General features: G+C 39.6%; 1 protein-coding gene across 1 annotated transcript; it reads right to left on the bottom strand.

Moving 5' to 3' along the window:
* Positions 1-13424: 13424 nt before the first annotated feature.
* Positions 13425-14446, bottom strand: LOC307051718 (phosducin-like protein 3; the record flags this gene model as incomplete). Its single annotated transcript, XM_079702257.1, has 2 exons — positions 14028-14446; positions 13425-13825 (listed from the first exon to the last, which is right to left on the bottom strand). Exons 1-2 carry the CDS (start codon positions 14419-14421, stop codon positions 13425-13427), a joined length of 795 nt encoding a protein of 264 aa, XP_079558383.1. The 5' UTR covers positions 14422-14446.
* Between the last annotated feature and the right edge of the window lie 1020 nt (positions 14447-15466).

The raw sequence follows: 15466 nt of genomic DNA, 5'->3' as shown, positions 1-15466 counted from the left end.
GCTCACTGTAATGTGAATCTCACCATAAACTGTCTGTCTGAGCAATGCATGTTTGAAATTTACTAAATCCTTGACTCTTATTTTCCAAAGTACTTACCTTTATAAGTAAGGAATTGAAAAGTAAAAAGCATATATTATAGTGGAAAACCATTGTGATTCAAAAAAAGCAAAAAAGTTCAAGACATTTATATTCAAGAAGAAATGCACACAATTTTTATGAGTAGTCCATTTAATTGTGTATGTACTAATTCCTCTTACTAAGGAAAAACCAGCATTAAGGCACAGTTTTGCTATTTCCATGTAATTCTAGGCCCATCCTCTGTTCCATGCTCTTTGAAGAGACAGCATAACAATCCCAACAGAGTATTTTGGCTCTCTACTTCAGCAGGGGAAGGAGGGATCTTAAAGCTGAAACCTCATCTTATGACACTGTGGAATAAACAGATCAGCTCAATATATATTTTACTATAGGATCAAAGTTGGAAGTCACTGCTAACCAAATTCTCAAGTCAGTCTTTTCTATATTTGCCACATGTAGATACATCTCTGGAGTCTATCTCCTCAGGTGTAAGCACATCATAATCTAAATCTAAAAATATATCTGGGGCTTCCCTGGTGGCGCAGCGGTTGAGAGTCCACCTGCCAATGCAGGGGACACGGGTTCGTGCCGCGGTCCGGGAGGATCCCACATGCTGCGGAGCGGCTGGGCCCTTGAGCCATGGCCGCTAAGCCTGCGCGTCCAGAGCCTGTGCTCCGCAACGGGAGAGGCCACAACAGTGAGAGGCCTGCGTACTGCAAAAATAAAAAAAAATTAAAAATATATATATATATCTGAATTTCTATTCTTTTGTAAGTTCAAAATAAACTCCAGAAACCAAATAAATATCCTCAGAGTGTTATATCACATCTTTGACTTTGGTGCAGACTGCAGGCATAACCATCATTCTCTATGTCTATCAAATTAAAGTAGGACTCCTAAGGAAAGCAGATAATCACCACATAGCTTTATTTAGTTGAACAAGACAGCCTACATAAGCAAAATAATGAAATGCATAAGGACTAGCATAAATTTTGGAAATAAATTCCCAGAGAGTGCGGCTAAGTACTACTTTAAAACAACTGCCTATATTCAGATGTCAACTGAAAGATTAAACCAGTGGCTCTGGCCATGTTATCTCCCTCTTACCACCACAGACAATGTGTCTGTGGTGACTGTGTGCGCCTCAGGGGCATCAAGCAGCTTGTTGAGCATTCTGTAGAGGTTGATGGTTTGAGGGAATACAGCTGCTTTCAGGGGACAACACTGCAGATTAAACTTTCAAAATGTTTTTCCTTTGGGTTATTTTGTACCTGTGAATGGAGAGCCTACTCTCTTATGCCCTCCCTTTATATACAGACATGCGTGCACGCACACACTTCATAATGGTGTAATCATTACTAAGCCACGATGATTGTGGTTTCTGAAAATCAGATGTTGTCTTGACTCGTGACTAATTCAGATGACTAAAATAAATCTAGACAAACACGTTCATGCTATAAAAGGAAAAAAGCGAAGCTTTTATATATGGTTCCCTGCTATGCACAAGCAAAGTGTATATATGGAATACACTGCACAGGTGAAGTGAGAACCTTTTCCACATAGTAGCCTTTAATTTTCAATTTCAAAATAAGAATGAGACTTTCTCAAGTAGAAAAAAGGGAGAAGAACACATGAAGCAGATAGAACAAGGAAGGTAATGCATAGAAAGGCAAGAGAACAATGGGCATTTAGGGAACAGCACATCAGCTCCCCAAAAGGCAACAGCTCTGACCTGGCAGTTGCACGCGTTCTCCTGTTCTCCTGCATTGTTTGTAATCCACAACACAGGCACCCCTGTGCTTGGCATGTGCCCTGGAAATGCTCAGGCCAACTACTCACCAAGACCTATCATGCATAGCATCCCAAACCTGATGTTGAACTCCAAAGACACATTATCAGAGGGATGTTTTAAAGATGAATTAAGCAATATTTTTATACCAAGCATTCTAAATTAATAAGAACTATAGGTGAAATTGAAACAGCATTTCTTTATTTTGTGTTTTCCAATTTGCAGCTCCCCAACAAGATCCTGCTTTGTCACATCTTGATGCCTTTCTGCAACCTGTTCTCCCTGCAGAAGTGTTCCCCTCCATGCTTCTACTCAGACGGCTGCAATCTTATTTGTGTGCCTAATCTGAAAGGCTACCTGCTCTACCTTCCTCTACTCCTGCTCTTTAATACTTGAGTAACCTACACTTACCTCTTCTTATGTTTATTGTAATTTGTAAGACTGGTTTTCAAATTTCCCCTCATCCTGTCCTTCTTTCCCTCCCGTACCACAGATTATAAGATTGTAAGGGGCAGAGAGTGCAATTTCTTCTTTTTCTATCCCTGGTGCTTAACACAGTACCTGACAGACAGTAGGTTCCCAGTAGATGTATGATAAATGAATAAATAATTTCTAGGCTTGTGCTAGCTGTTCTTTATTTCAATTTGGGAAAATCAGGTGTCTCACTTGGTGAGGATGATGATACTTGCTGAGATGTAGCACCTCACCCCCTGCTCCAACACAGGTTAATTTATGATTAATTAGGTTTAATTCTTTAGTGCACAACTGGCAGAAGCCTCTGAAATTCCCCCACAAGGAGTGCCCCTGCAATCATGTCTTACACTCTAGATGTAAAGTCAAATTTTGCTCTCACCTCTAATTCTTACCACCCTCTGGGTAACAGGAGGAATATGAAGTCTTAACTTCACCATGTATTACTTCAGAAAATACATCTATATAGTCTAAGTGGTTTTAGAAGTCTAAATGGAAACTAAATGTTTCCTATAACCTTATCAAAGGGTCATACAAACACACACACACACAAAACAAAACACCTCTTTGTCCTTCGAGTTGTTTAAACAGCAATCTACTTCAATAGTAATTCAGTCCCAGAACACAAGTTTGGCTCCATAAATAAGTATCGGAGTGAAGGACAGACAGCCTTTTCCTTCTCAACTAGGAAGATTTTCTCCATAGCATAAAGAGAAATAAGTTCAGGGATTGTTTCCTTTATATATTTTCCTAGCAGTTTTATATATTCCTTCTTTTAACTTTATAAAATCTATATAATTTCAGCTTCATTCAGCCATTCCACAATTTAACAAATAGCTAATTGAAAGAAATGGTAATTAAAAGGAATTCTAATCAAACAATCTGACTTTCTGGACTTCATTTATGTTTTCATTAGCACCACATACACACTAATTTTGAAAAGTTTCCAACAGCCTTCTGTTCAAATTTTAACTATAATATCCTACTATATTTTACTTACTTGGTATCCAATTTGAATCTATCCCTGAGTTCTGCATGGTCAATATCAAGATCCCAGATAAAAGGCTTGTCAGAAACCTTCTCAAAATCTCTGGTCCCTGAGTTTGGATCGTGAGGGACACTGTACACAAGAAAAGGTGACAATATGGGGAAACCCAATGGCAGTGGATGAGGTAGAATAGAATAGTGGTTAATAGCACAGGTTCCACATAAAAAAGAATGAAATAATGCCATTTGCAGCAACATGGAGGGCCTAGAGGTTGTCATACTGAGGGAAGTAAGTCAGACAGAGAAAGACAAATATCATATGATATTGTATACATGTGAAATCTAAAAAAAATGGTACAAATGAACTTATTTACAAACCAGAAATAGAGTCACAGATGTAAAAAACAAATTTATGGTTACCGGTGGGGAGAGGAGGGAGAGATAAATTGGGAGACTGGGATTGACATATGCATACTACTAAATATAAAATACATAACTAATAAGGACCTACTGTATAGCACAGGGAACTCTACTCAATATTCTGTAATGGTCTATATGGGGAAAGAATCTACAAAAGAGTGAATATATGTATATGCATAACTGATTCAGTTTGCTGTACACCTGAAACTAACACAACATTGTAAATCAACTACACTCCAATCAAAATTTTTACAAAAAAGAGCTCAGGCTCCAGAGCTAACTTGCTGAGGCCCAAATTCTGTAACTGTAGGCAAGTTACTTAACAGTCAGTTTCCTTTTCTATAAAATGGTGATGATAACAATACTATTTACTTCATAGGGTTATTGTGAGGATTAAGTAATAGTATACATACTTAAAATCCTTAGACTCCTGCTGGACACAAGGCGAGCTTTAAGTATTTGCTCTTCTAAACATTATTATTATCAATAATATATCCCAGCTAAAGAAAAATCTGAGTAGGTATCAAACCTCTGAGTTAAAAATTATCTTAACCGAAATACATTGACTGACCATCCTGTGATCAGTGGCATCACTGAATGTCAACTAATCAAAAGCAGGTCATGCTTTATCTTTAAGGGAACGTGCTATGAGTTAAAGTTTACCCTTCTTAGTTCATGATTCTTAAATTGCAGCTAATCCATCTAACAAAGACATATTCTATATCTGCTATTACGTTAAGAGCTATGGATAAAGAGCAATGCAGTATAATACACGGTCACATTCCTCAATAAATTTTGGTGAGAGAAAATCCACCTCATAGGAAGGAACTGGTAATTAAGTGATAGACACTAACTCAAAATGCAATGGGAATTCTGGAAAAAGAATAATCAATCCAGAAGGAAAGACTCTGAGAATAAAAGAACAGTCCTTGAAGTAAGCTTTGAAAGGTAGAAAAAGTTGAAGTAAGAAAGGAAGAGGAGAGCTTCCCTGGTGGCGCAGTTGTTGAGAGTCCGCCTGCTGATGCAGGGGACGCGGGTTCATGCCCCAGTCCGGGAGGATCCCATGTGCCGCGGAGCGGCTGGGCCCGTGAGCCATGGCCGCTGAGCCTGCACAACCGGAGCCTGTGCTCTGCAGTGGGAGAGGCCACAACAGTGAGAGGTCCGCGTACCACAAAAAAAAAAAAAAAAAAAAGGTAGAGGAGCAGGCCTCCCAGGCAGAGAAGAAAACCTGGGCAATCAGCAAGCATGCATAGATAAGTTCTTATTGACTAGGAATGAGTGACAAAGTCAAACGTGACATTGAGGGGACTGGTGGTGTGAGTGTACATTCAGCTCCTGTGACTGAAGTTAGTTTTCTGTTCCTCCTTGTTTCCCTTCAAAATGGAAATGTGTTTTCACTGTATATGAAAGGAAAAGAGATGCTTTGATAGATGACACTCCTAAAGAGATGTCAAGGCTTCATGAAACAACCTTGAATACCATCCAGTTCTCTTGATACCTTGTACACTGGCTTCCTTTCTTCCTTCATGTTAAATTACTATGGAGATTTGCATGAAAAGGGGATCTTTGTTTCTCAGAGTTCATCTGCTCCAGTACCCATTTACTCCTCACTTCATTGTCACTCGTCTTCTCAGCAAAGAGAGGGTGACAACTCTTAAGTAGAGAATAGCGGCAAGGGCAGACATACTCCCAAGGACCAGAGACTTTGTTGTCATGTAAATCAGCTCAGAAATAAAAGGGAAGAGAAGTACAGAGAATAGGTTTTAGAAGCAACTAAATAAAATGGTTTCCATGGGGGCAATAGTGGTTCTTTAATATTTATCAGTGTCACTGAGTTCTTTTTGCAACAGTAATTCATCATCATAAAGCCTATTTCCACATAGCTTCTTGGGTATTGCATCCAGTGGGGGTACGCCTGTAAAAAAGCCACTGCTAATGGCTCTCTTGGTTTCAAAATGCTAGATTCATGCTAATGGAGAAGATGAGCAAAACAAAAGAGAATACATGCAAACAGAAAAATCACATTATTCGCAAGGAAAACTTAAGTTGAGCTGTGGATCATAAGAAGGACCTTCAATATTTAAAATGGAAATTTATTATCACACTAGCCCTATATGCCATGCACCAGCTCGGAAGCCCTATACATTTTGTGGGAAACATATACATATGGACAAAAGGGTAAAGAATGAAATTTGATGCGTTTCAACAAAATTCTATCTGCACAACATGAATTTCATTATACTGAAGTGTGCAGCAAGGAAATATGTACAACAGACTGTAAGAAAATGTTTACTTATCTGTTTTAAAAGTGTTTAATGTGTTATGGTTAAGAGAAAAGAGTCTTTAAAAGTTGCTGTCAGCAGCTACTCATCTGACTGACAGATTCCTTACCAAAGCTAAAGGAGTGAGTAACCCTGGAAGCAGTTCATGCATGCATGCAGCATAAGTGTTAAGTGAGCCCTGGGTAAATTTCACCCAATGAACTCCTTCTAATGGTAAACAGTTTCACCACTGTATAGTTAAAAAACCACTAAAGGAATCTAAAAACTGTTGAGGGGACAGAGGAAACTGAAAGGACAAGAGTAGACGCCCACAAGGTATATAAGTCCCCCTTTGCTTCAGAAACCAGCTCGGCTTTTTTCTGAGTCAAAGAATCTAGACAAGATGGAAAACAAAGGCCATTATCTGACCTTCAGAGTCAGTGAAAGAGCAATGAGAAGAAATTAAAAGCGAAGAAAAGTTTTTGTTTGCTGTTGTTTTGGTTCCTCCCATCTGCAGTCACTGCTCACTGCCCTTGTGTAGCCTTGCACAGTGACTGGTGGTACTCACTAGGTAGATGAAGCTTGAAACAGGTGTGGACCAACCAGGTGCCTCCCAGAGTCACCTTGAAGTCAAAGGACTGCAAAATCAGTAGAAATCCCTTAAAGGATTCTTTCTTGGCTCCTGTAAATTTATGCTGAGAGAGCCCCATAATTAGGAAATGGTAATTAAGAAAAAGTAGAGCAATGCCAGATTCATCTGAAACCTACAATAATTTGCTTCTATATCATCTTGCTTTGCTTCCATCATTAGTTTAGACCTCATAATCAAAAGACAATCAAACATTTTTGTGCCTCAAATCCAAAAGAACTGAAACTGAATTCATCTTCTTCCATCAAATTTGTTTCTCTCCCATTTTCTCTCGCTCGAGAATCACCACCTTCATCTGCCCAATCACCTGACCAGAAACCCTGAGAGTCATCCCTGAGTGTTCCTTCACACACAGTTACAAATTCTTGCTCATTCTACTGCTTTAGAATCTCTTTTATAACTATCACCCCCCCACACACACACTGCTTCTGCCCTAGTTAAGGCCTTTACAGCTCATCTATACCACTGAAGTAACCAAATAACTTTTCTTTTAACCCCCAGATTTACTCCTATCCAATAAATCCTCCACACTGCTCCCAAGGGACTCATTTGCAAATGCCCATAGTTGCTTCTCCCTACCTGTAGTATAAAATGCAAAATCATCTTGATTTGGTCCTTATATGACAGTCCATCATCATACCCTACCCCACACGTAGGTCCTCAGCACCAGTCACACTAAACTACGACTTGTTTCCTAAGCGTGGCCTGTTCTCTCTTGCCTCCCTGCGCTTCACAGTTGGTCCCCTGTCCTCCCCTTGGCCCACCCTATGTGCCCTTCAAGTCTCAGGTGAAGAGTCTTCTCCTCTGTGATGTACTCCCTGATGCAGTGTCAGGACTCTCCCTTTCATCATCTCATAATACCTTTGTGTTCAGCACTTCACACTGCTAAAAAAGAAACCCACTCAGGCTACAAACAAATGGATATTTGTTGTAAAATCAGGAGTATAAACGAGGAAGAGAGGCCCCATGGGAATGCCTGAACACCCACCCAGCCAGGCCTCAGGAAGAGGGAGCACAGTTCAAAAAGAGAAGAGCACTGAGGACCCAGCCAGCTCTTATGACTTATATCAGAAGTAAGAATATGTTAAGCCCTTTGCCCATGCCCTGTCATTATTATACCGCAGAGTCTTCCAATTTCTGTTCTCATTATCAACTGTGTGACTTTTTCTACATGTTGAGTTCAAACTATTTGGAAGAGAAGATCGGATCAATGCAGTTAGGCATCATCATCTCTACTGAAGTGTTCTTTCCTATCACCCTCCCCCCACAGAGCACTGTCCAGCTTACAGATGTGCTGTGTGGGCCAGATTGAGTCAGCTGTGGCCAGAGTGGCGAGTCCACTGGGCAGCAGCATGGTAATCCATGGTGAAGGAATCTCATCAAGGGACTGTGGGGTGGTGGCATTCTGAGATATGGCATGTCCAGTACTCCTTGTATATAACTTACAAGGAACTTAACACATTGTGCTATACTCGCTTGCCTGATTGCATGACTATCTTCCAAAAAGACTGCGCTTTTTGTGAAAACCTTTATACTCTAAGCTCCAGGTTCAGTGTAAGAATATAGTAGGTACACAATAAATATTTGCTAATAAATGAATGAATGAAGGGTACACTCACAAAAGTTTATTCAGTTAGTAAAACTGTTCTAAGCATCTTGTTTTTATATCCCATTTAGCTGAAGCACGTTATCCAAATATGCACTGTACATCTCCTAGAAAACTGTTGAGTGGAAACTCCCTCAAATCATAGACACAAAAACTTCACACCAAAACAGCCGTTCTGGTGTGCCTAGAAGACCATGAAATTATAGAATATCAAGACTGGAGGGCTTCCCTGGTGGCACAGTGGTTAAGAATCTGCCTGCCAATGCAGGAGACACGAGTTCGAGCCCTGGTCCGGAAAGATCCCACATGCCATGGAGCAACTAACCCTGTGCACCACAATTACTGAGCCTGTGCTCTAGAGCCCACAAGCCACAACTACTGAGCCCGCGTGCCTAGAGCCCGTGCTCTGCAACAAGAGAAGCCACTGCAGTGAGAAGCCCGCGCACCGCAACAAAGAGTAGCCCCAGCTCACCGCAGCTAGAGAAAGCCCGCGTGCAGCAACGAAGACCCAACGCAGCCAAAAACAAACAAAAAAGACTGGAAGGGATCTGCAGATCATGGTCTTTATCCTCTCTCTATCAGGACACACACAACAGGTACTGTTTATATGAGTAACACACTTTTCCAAAGGTAAAGGGGACCATAAGCTCTGTTCAGTTGTAGGTAAAATACAGGTCCACTTCCTTCTTTCCCATAGATCCACTTCTCAGTTGAGACACTTGATAACATGTTGAGATTAGGAAATCTAAGCCTTTAGAAGAGAAATTGGTTGCTCAAGGTCACACAGCTGCCTAATGGCAAAGCCAGATTTCTCCTCATCAGTCCAATGTTCTTTTCTAGTTCTCTGTTTAGCATTCCTCAGTCCCAAAGGCCCAAACTAAGATTTAACCTAATACTTTAACCTAAATGTCTGCCTTAATCATTTGCCGCCAGAGGCAAGAACAAACCTAAATCCACATAAATAGAGAATTCAGCAAACTGTTTTTAAGGGAAAACAACGATTTGCATATAATGGAGAGGCAAGGGCAAGAGCAGGGACACAGGAAAAACTACAACTCTAAGAAATTCTTCTGTATTTCAGTGAATGGTCATTCAGTACATTGACTTTTGACGTATTGACCTACAACCAGTACCTAAATACATGGCTGTATAAACATAGTTGCAAGCTAACTCAGAAGTCTCATGTAAGCCATTATCTGTTCATATAAAATTGTGCATGATATAAAGTACAATAATTGTTCTTTCCTAACCTAGTTAATGTTTGGTTGTTTTGTAATTTTGAAAATACCAGATACCCAATTAATTTAAGCCCATTGTTTTCCAGGCTTTTAAGTTACAAATTAGCAAATTTCTTCTATACATACACTTAGCATATCTGTGGTAATTGAGAACAGAACTTGGAGCCTTACTAATAGCAAGCATATGAAGGAGAATATGAAACGTTGATTACATTCATGGATTAAAACAAAAATCTGTGGTGTGTGAAGTGTTTGGTATTTAAACCAAGAGCTTATGAAGATCAACATCAAAAGAAAATTTAAATTAATTACTATGGATTATATGTTTACAGAATCCAGAGTAAGAGAACAAGAAAATGCAACTGAGGACTAAAAATGACCAAAATATTGGCCTACACTCCATTTAAAACACATACTTCATTTTGCACTAATCTTACAGTTACTACCTTCTTAAATCACCAAGCTAAAAGCCATATTTATACTGCTTTTCACTGTGTGAGTACACATATGTATTAAGTATAAATATACATGAATGCAAAGGAAATAATCAAATCAAGAAAAAGAAAAGAAAGAAAATAAACCCAGACTCTCTTCCATTAACTCTTACTTACAACGTTTTGGGAATTCCAGTTCCATCCAAATCTCCCTTGTTTCTCCAGGAAAGTACCTGCAATAGAGAACACAGAATTCAGTGGTAACCAACCTGGGCATTTTTGCTATTTCTGCTTCATTCTTTCACATCCGGTTATCACTCTCAAAACTCTTTGCCTTTTCGGTTGTTGCTGCTGTTATTGCTCTTTCTCTTCTAGAAAGGTCATTTCTAAGAACAAGCTCCTATTTTTCTGCTCTCCAGGCTACTGACTTATTTATCTCTTTAGAGAATCTAGAGGAATTCCTTCACACCAGGAAACACTTATGCTACTAGGCCTCATCCACACTCCTCCCCAGACTGAAGATGGGTTTTTTTTTGAATTTATCGGGACTGTCACACAATTTCTGGACACTGACTCTGACATCTCAGAGGTAGCCACTTACCTTCTACTCCCAAAAGAGGAAATTATCAAAAAATTGTGCCTACTTGTACTAAGGTTTCCAGATAAAATACATGTTTCCATTAAACCTGAATTTTAGATAAACAATGACTACTTTCTTAATATAGGTATATTCCATGCAATATTTGGAACTTACCTGTAATTCAAATTTAACTGGGAAACCTGTATTTTTATTTGGTAAATCTAGCAATCAAAACTTGTAGCCCTCCCTCCTTTTGAAAGATTCTATTTTATTTTCTCCTCTAGGTTTTTCTCACTTTTGAGTAGCAGTTCAGTCCTATGCTCCTTATTGTTTTATATTTCTTTGAGGGATTTCCTATGCCAGATACAAGTGTATACACATGAGTACATATGAGCATATATGTGTAGTCAGAAAAGTTTGATGTCGATAACCACAGTAACATAGGGCTAAAGTATAAGTCTACTGCCAAGCCTCCCTCAAGGACTTTCTGATAATTTTCCATGTCATCCAACAGAAATTCAAAACAGTCCTTCATTCTCTAATTTATGCCAACACGGCTCTTAAAAAGATGGTGTTAGGGAGAGGGCCTTCTTTGGTAAGGCTGACTGTGTAATCTGAATTGGTAGCCAGATCCAAACGTAAGTTGTCAACTGGTAAACAGAAATTGCCCAGATTTTGACTTGGCATAGAAAAGTCCCAAACTAAATACTCTGTTATAACATTTGACCTGTCTAAAACTGTACACATTTTGTCAACACTCTAAGTGTAGGAAAGAAGAGAAGCCAATAATTTCTGTCTCTCTCAATCATCTTTATTTTTCCCTTATGCTTTCTCTATTTGCATTGAAGCTAAAAGAACAGAGAAGAGCCAGAAAGAAAATGCTATGTCGTGCACATACACACAAACACATTTCAACTTTTAAGAAAAAAAATATATATATATATTGGAAAGTATACATTGAAATGGTAGTTCATCCAAAATAATAAGTAAATCATGGATTCTCTTAGCGAATGTATGGATGAAAATGATTTCCTGAAAAACAAATTCTATTTCTTAGTTATCCTGATGACATATCCTGAAAGCCAGAAGCCAACATGCCTGCTTTTTCTTTCTTCTAAAGGCCCAAGATGCCCCAAGATGATGGCTCCTGTGGTGGGAGTTGCTTCCATTGCTAGGTTTCCTGTGGCCAGAATTGTAGGGAAGTTATTAAGGAAAAGAAGGAAAGGTGACTTACTTCCCTATTTGCTACTAAAAAACACTAAAATACCTAAGCACCTAATGTGTAAAGAGGACACACTTGCAAAATGTCCCAGAGAGTGATGTTCTTTAACGCTCTAGGATGTTGCATTTCTTAGATTTAATCTAATCCTTATGGGAGTGGTGACTTAAGAAAATACTATCCATATATACAGAGAATATAAATATCAGGCATGATATTTTGACTTGGCATAGAAGAGTCCCAAACTAAATACTCTGTTATAATATTTGACCTGTCTAAAACTGTACACATTTTGTCAACACTCTAGGTGTAGGAAAGAAGAGAAGCCAAAATCAGGCATATCAAACTCAAGCATGTGAGAAATAATCAACAGTATTATAAAGCAAATTAATTTACATTCATGTTGTCATCCCCATAAGCCAGTGGGAAACTTATGGTCTATGACAAAATTTAGAGATGCTCTAGGCAGCACCAAGGGGTCGGGAAGCTGTGGTTAACTACAGTATCTATTAAACAAGTTAGTTGGTCTGGTGTACACAGATTATCACCAAGATGCCTGGTGAACCTCTCAGCCTGGCCTTTCCAAGTCCATCAACCCTCTGATGATTTCTACCATGCTTAGAAAGCTTTGCAAAGTTTCCTATTGTCTCGCCAACCTAGATGCCCCAGGAAGCCTCTGCTCTCTAAGATCTAGCCATATGCTGACAAAAACCTGAGCAGGTCCACTGTGTTCTTGGGGCCACATACCCCACTCTCTCCTTCTCTAAGGAAATACTAAAGATACATCAGAGGGAATTCATTTCCAGCTCATGATTCTTTAAGATAATTATTTTATAACCAGTAATTGCCATCCATTTAAGCACTTAAGATGTACAGACTATTTATATTGTTTGTCCTGCCACAGGCCTCCCTGAGGTTAGAGATTACACAACCACTACCTACAGGAAGGAGGAAGTAATGGGAATGAGGGGGAAATACAGAGGGAAAAACCTCACAGACTAATATCTCAAAATATCATAGAACCAGATATCTAAGTTCAAGCTCAACTAAGAGTTCCTCATTTTAAAAGACAGAAAACAAGCCATTAGTGGTGTAAAGTCAAAGCTTTTGTTTCTATGTCTTTTTAAGATCTTTGACCTCAAAACACTTCATTGTAGAGAGCATTGTTGAAGAGTCGTCTGTGGTTGACCAAAAGATAAATTTCAGGAACACACAAGAATAGGATGTCTATAGTGTTTTCATAAGGTGATGATATTAAAACATAAAAGAAAAATATATCAAAATATAGTGTGACATAATAAATCAAAATTAAATGCAGACCTGCCTGCCGTTATAGGTACTGGTGAGTAGATTTGCATTTTCTTTTCTGTTAAGGATGGAAACAATGGTGGATATGAAAGAAGCATCTCATTCTGGCAGATTTACAAACCAATAAGCATCACATCAATGTTTTTTTTTTTTTAAACTAATATCTGGCTTTTATTTTTTTCTTAAAGAAATATTATTAGTTTAAAAAAGAGAGTTCCAAGAAATTTAAAAGGATTCCCAGCAATGATTATTTCTGAGATCAGATTTGAAACATAATTATAAAAGGCTAAAACTAAAGTATACATTCCTACTTTTTCCTTTTAAAAAAAATTCAGATGATGTGTCACATCAAGAAAGTTCAACAGGTTACGAGGGCCACAGCCTTAGTCATCCTCGGAATCACTGTCCCTCCTGGTGGGGATGGAGTATTGCACGGAGGAAAGCAGCACATCTATGGGTTTCTTAGGGTTTTCCTCCAGCCTTGTCTTGATTGCTCCAGACTCAGACAATTTCCACTCCAACTTGTCCATTGTCAGGTTCATGCCACCAAACACCAGAGGTCCAATAAATTCAGCCTTGATATCACCTTCAAGGTACACAAATGTTGTGGGCAGATTCCTATCAGGATAACTGGGTATGCAGGTTGTTGAAACGGCTTTGATAAATTTGACATCAGGAAACCTCCTGGCAAATCCACTGAAGTGCTGATTTATCAGAGAACAGAGGGGAATCCCTTGTTTGTAAAGGTGCAGGATGACCCACAAGCCCTCACCGGCTTTGTTAACTTTTTTTTTTTTTTTTTTTTGCGGTACGCGGGCCTCTCACTGTTGTGGCCTCTCCCATTGCGGAGCACAGGCTCCGGACGCGCAGGCTCAGCGGCCATGGCTCACGGGCCCAGCCGCTCCGCGGCATGTGGGATCTTCCCGGACCGGGGCACGAACCCGTGTCCCCTGCATAGGCAGGCGGACTCTCAACCACTGCACCACCAGGGAAGCCCCTGTTAACTTCTTGAACATAATCCTTTCCTGAGATTTCCAAAACTTCTCCAAATTTATTCTTCAGTTGGGTTGCTTTCCACTTGGCCAGTCTCTGCTGCCTGTACTTTTCAATCGCACGTTCATCTTCCTCACCAAATTCCTCTTCGTTATCCTCCAGTTCTTCCAAAGTCATGTCTTCATACGTTTTCACAATGGACTGCTGAAGGACCCGCTCTTCTGCCTCCTTCTCCAGATCTTTCAAACTTCCCTCGGACGGCAAGATGCCTCTTTTGCATAAGATGTCTTTCCACTCGGTGTCTGCGTTGGAGTCCTGCATTTTCTCACGAGTCACTCGAGCCCGGCCGGTGGTCACCACTCCGCCCCTCAGCTCTCCTCCACGCATGAGCGCAGCCGCCCACCCGCTTCTTCCCAATTATCTTTTTATTGTACACACCCTGGTGAATTTGTATTCCAAGAGACATAGCTCTTTTGAATCCAATATAAGAGTCATCCAAGCAAATCAAGTTGGGCAGGATGAAGCTGTAGATTTTTGAAGTGTGAGGTGTTTTCCACTTACATGAAAATAGAGAAGTGGACTCCACTTTATAAATAGCTCTAGTTTGGCTACCCAGGACAACAGTTTTCCAAAGAGTAGTTCCAGGAGGCAATTTGCAGAGGAAGGAATGTGACTAAGTAGTCTGGTTCCGGATGTGTAGGTGGACAGCAGTGAAACAGAAGGCTTCTGACTGGCCCTGAAGGACTACCTAGTGTAACATACCAATCCAATGACCGGATTCTAAGATCACCTAGCAAATGGAACATTTCAAAGGCAAACTCCCCTGACAAGCTTTGCTGAAAATATCAATAGCTTGTTTTTGCCTAAGCTTCAGCCATACCAGAATATAAAAGGATGAGATTAAACTCCACATAAGGAGTAGGAAAAAGAAAACTGAAAATGAAGAAACTTAAAAGAATGAAGAATGAAAAAAAAAAGATTTCACGAACCTCAATTAGGATAAAGAGTGAGCCTAAAAGAAGAAGAGTAGAGTAGTTTAGAAAGAACTGTTTAAATCTCAAGTAGGTCTCGGGCTTATAGCTCTTTGGTAAAGAACAATGCAACCCTGGCAGCAGAAAGCTCAAAATGACCTCATGGGCCTCTCGGATTACTCCATGATTCAACAGTCATGTGAGTCTGGTGTGTGTCCACCAAGGCTGGAGCACACGTGATAGGATGACCAACAAAGAATTTCCTGGTACCAAATGTGAGTTAGGCAGAGCATGTTTGAAGATAATGATCTACTATTTTTAAAATGTGAGATTTAATGTGCCTCCTAATCCTACTTTGGAAGTCTGCTTCTTTATTCATACCAGCATGTTTATTTTAATTTTGGTATATTTTAGAAAAATGACAATATTCCAAGGAAATAAAGAAAGAAAAGATTGAGTCA

Source organism: Hyperoodon ampullatus (assembly GCF_949752795.1).
Source record: "Hyperoodon ampullatus genome assembly, chromosome: 1".
In the NCBI taxonomy this organism is placed as follows: domain Eukaryota; kingdom Metazoa; phylum Chordata; class Mammalia; order Artiodactyla; family Ziphiidae; genus Hyperoodon; species Hyperoodon ampullatus.
The sequence above is the reverse complement of the archived record's forward strand: the minus strand, read 5'-3'. Positions and strand labels throughout refer to the sequence as shown.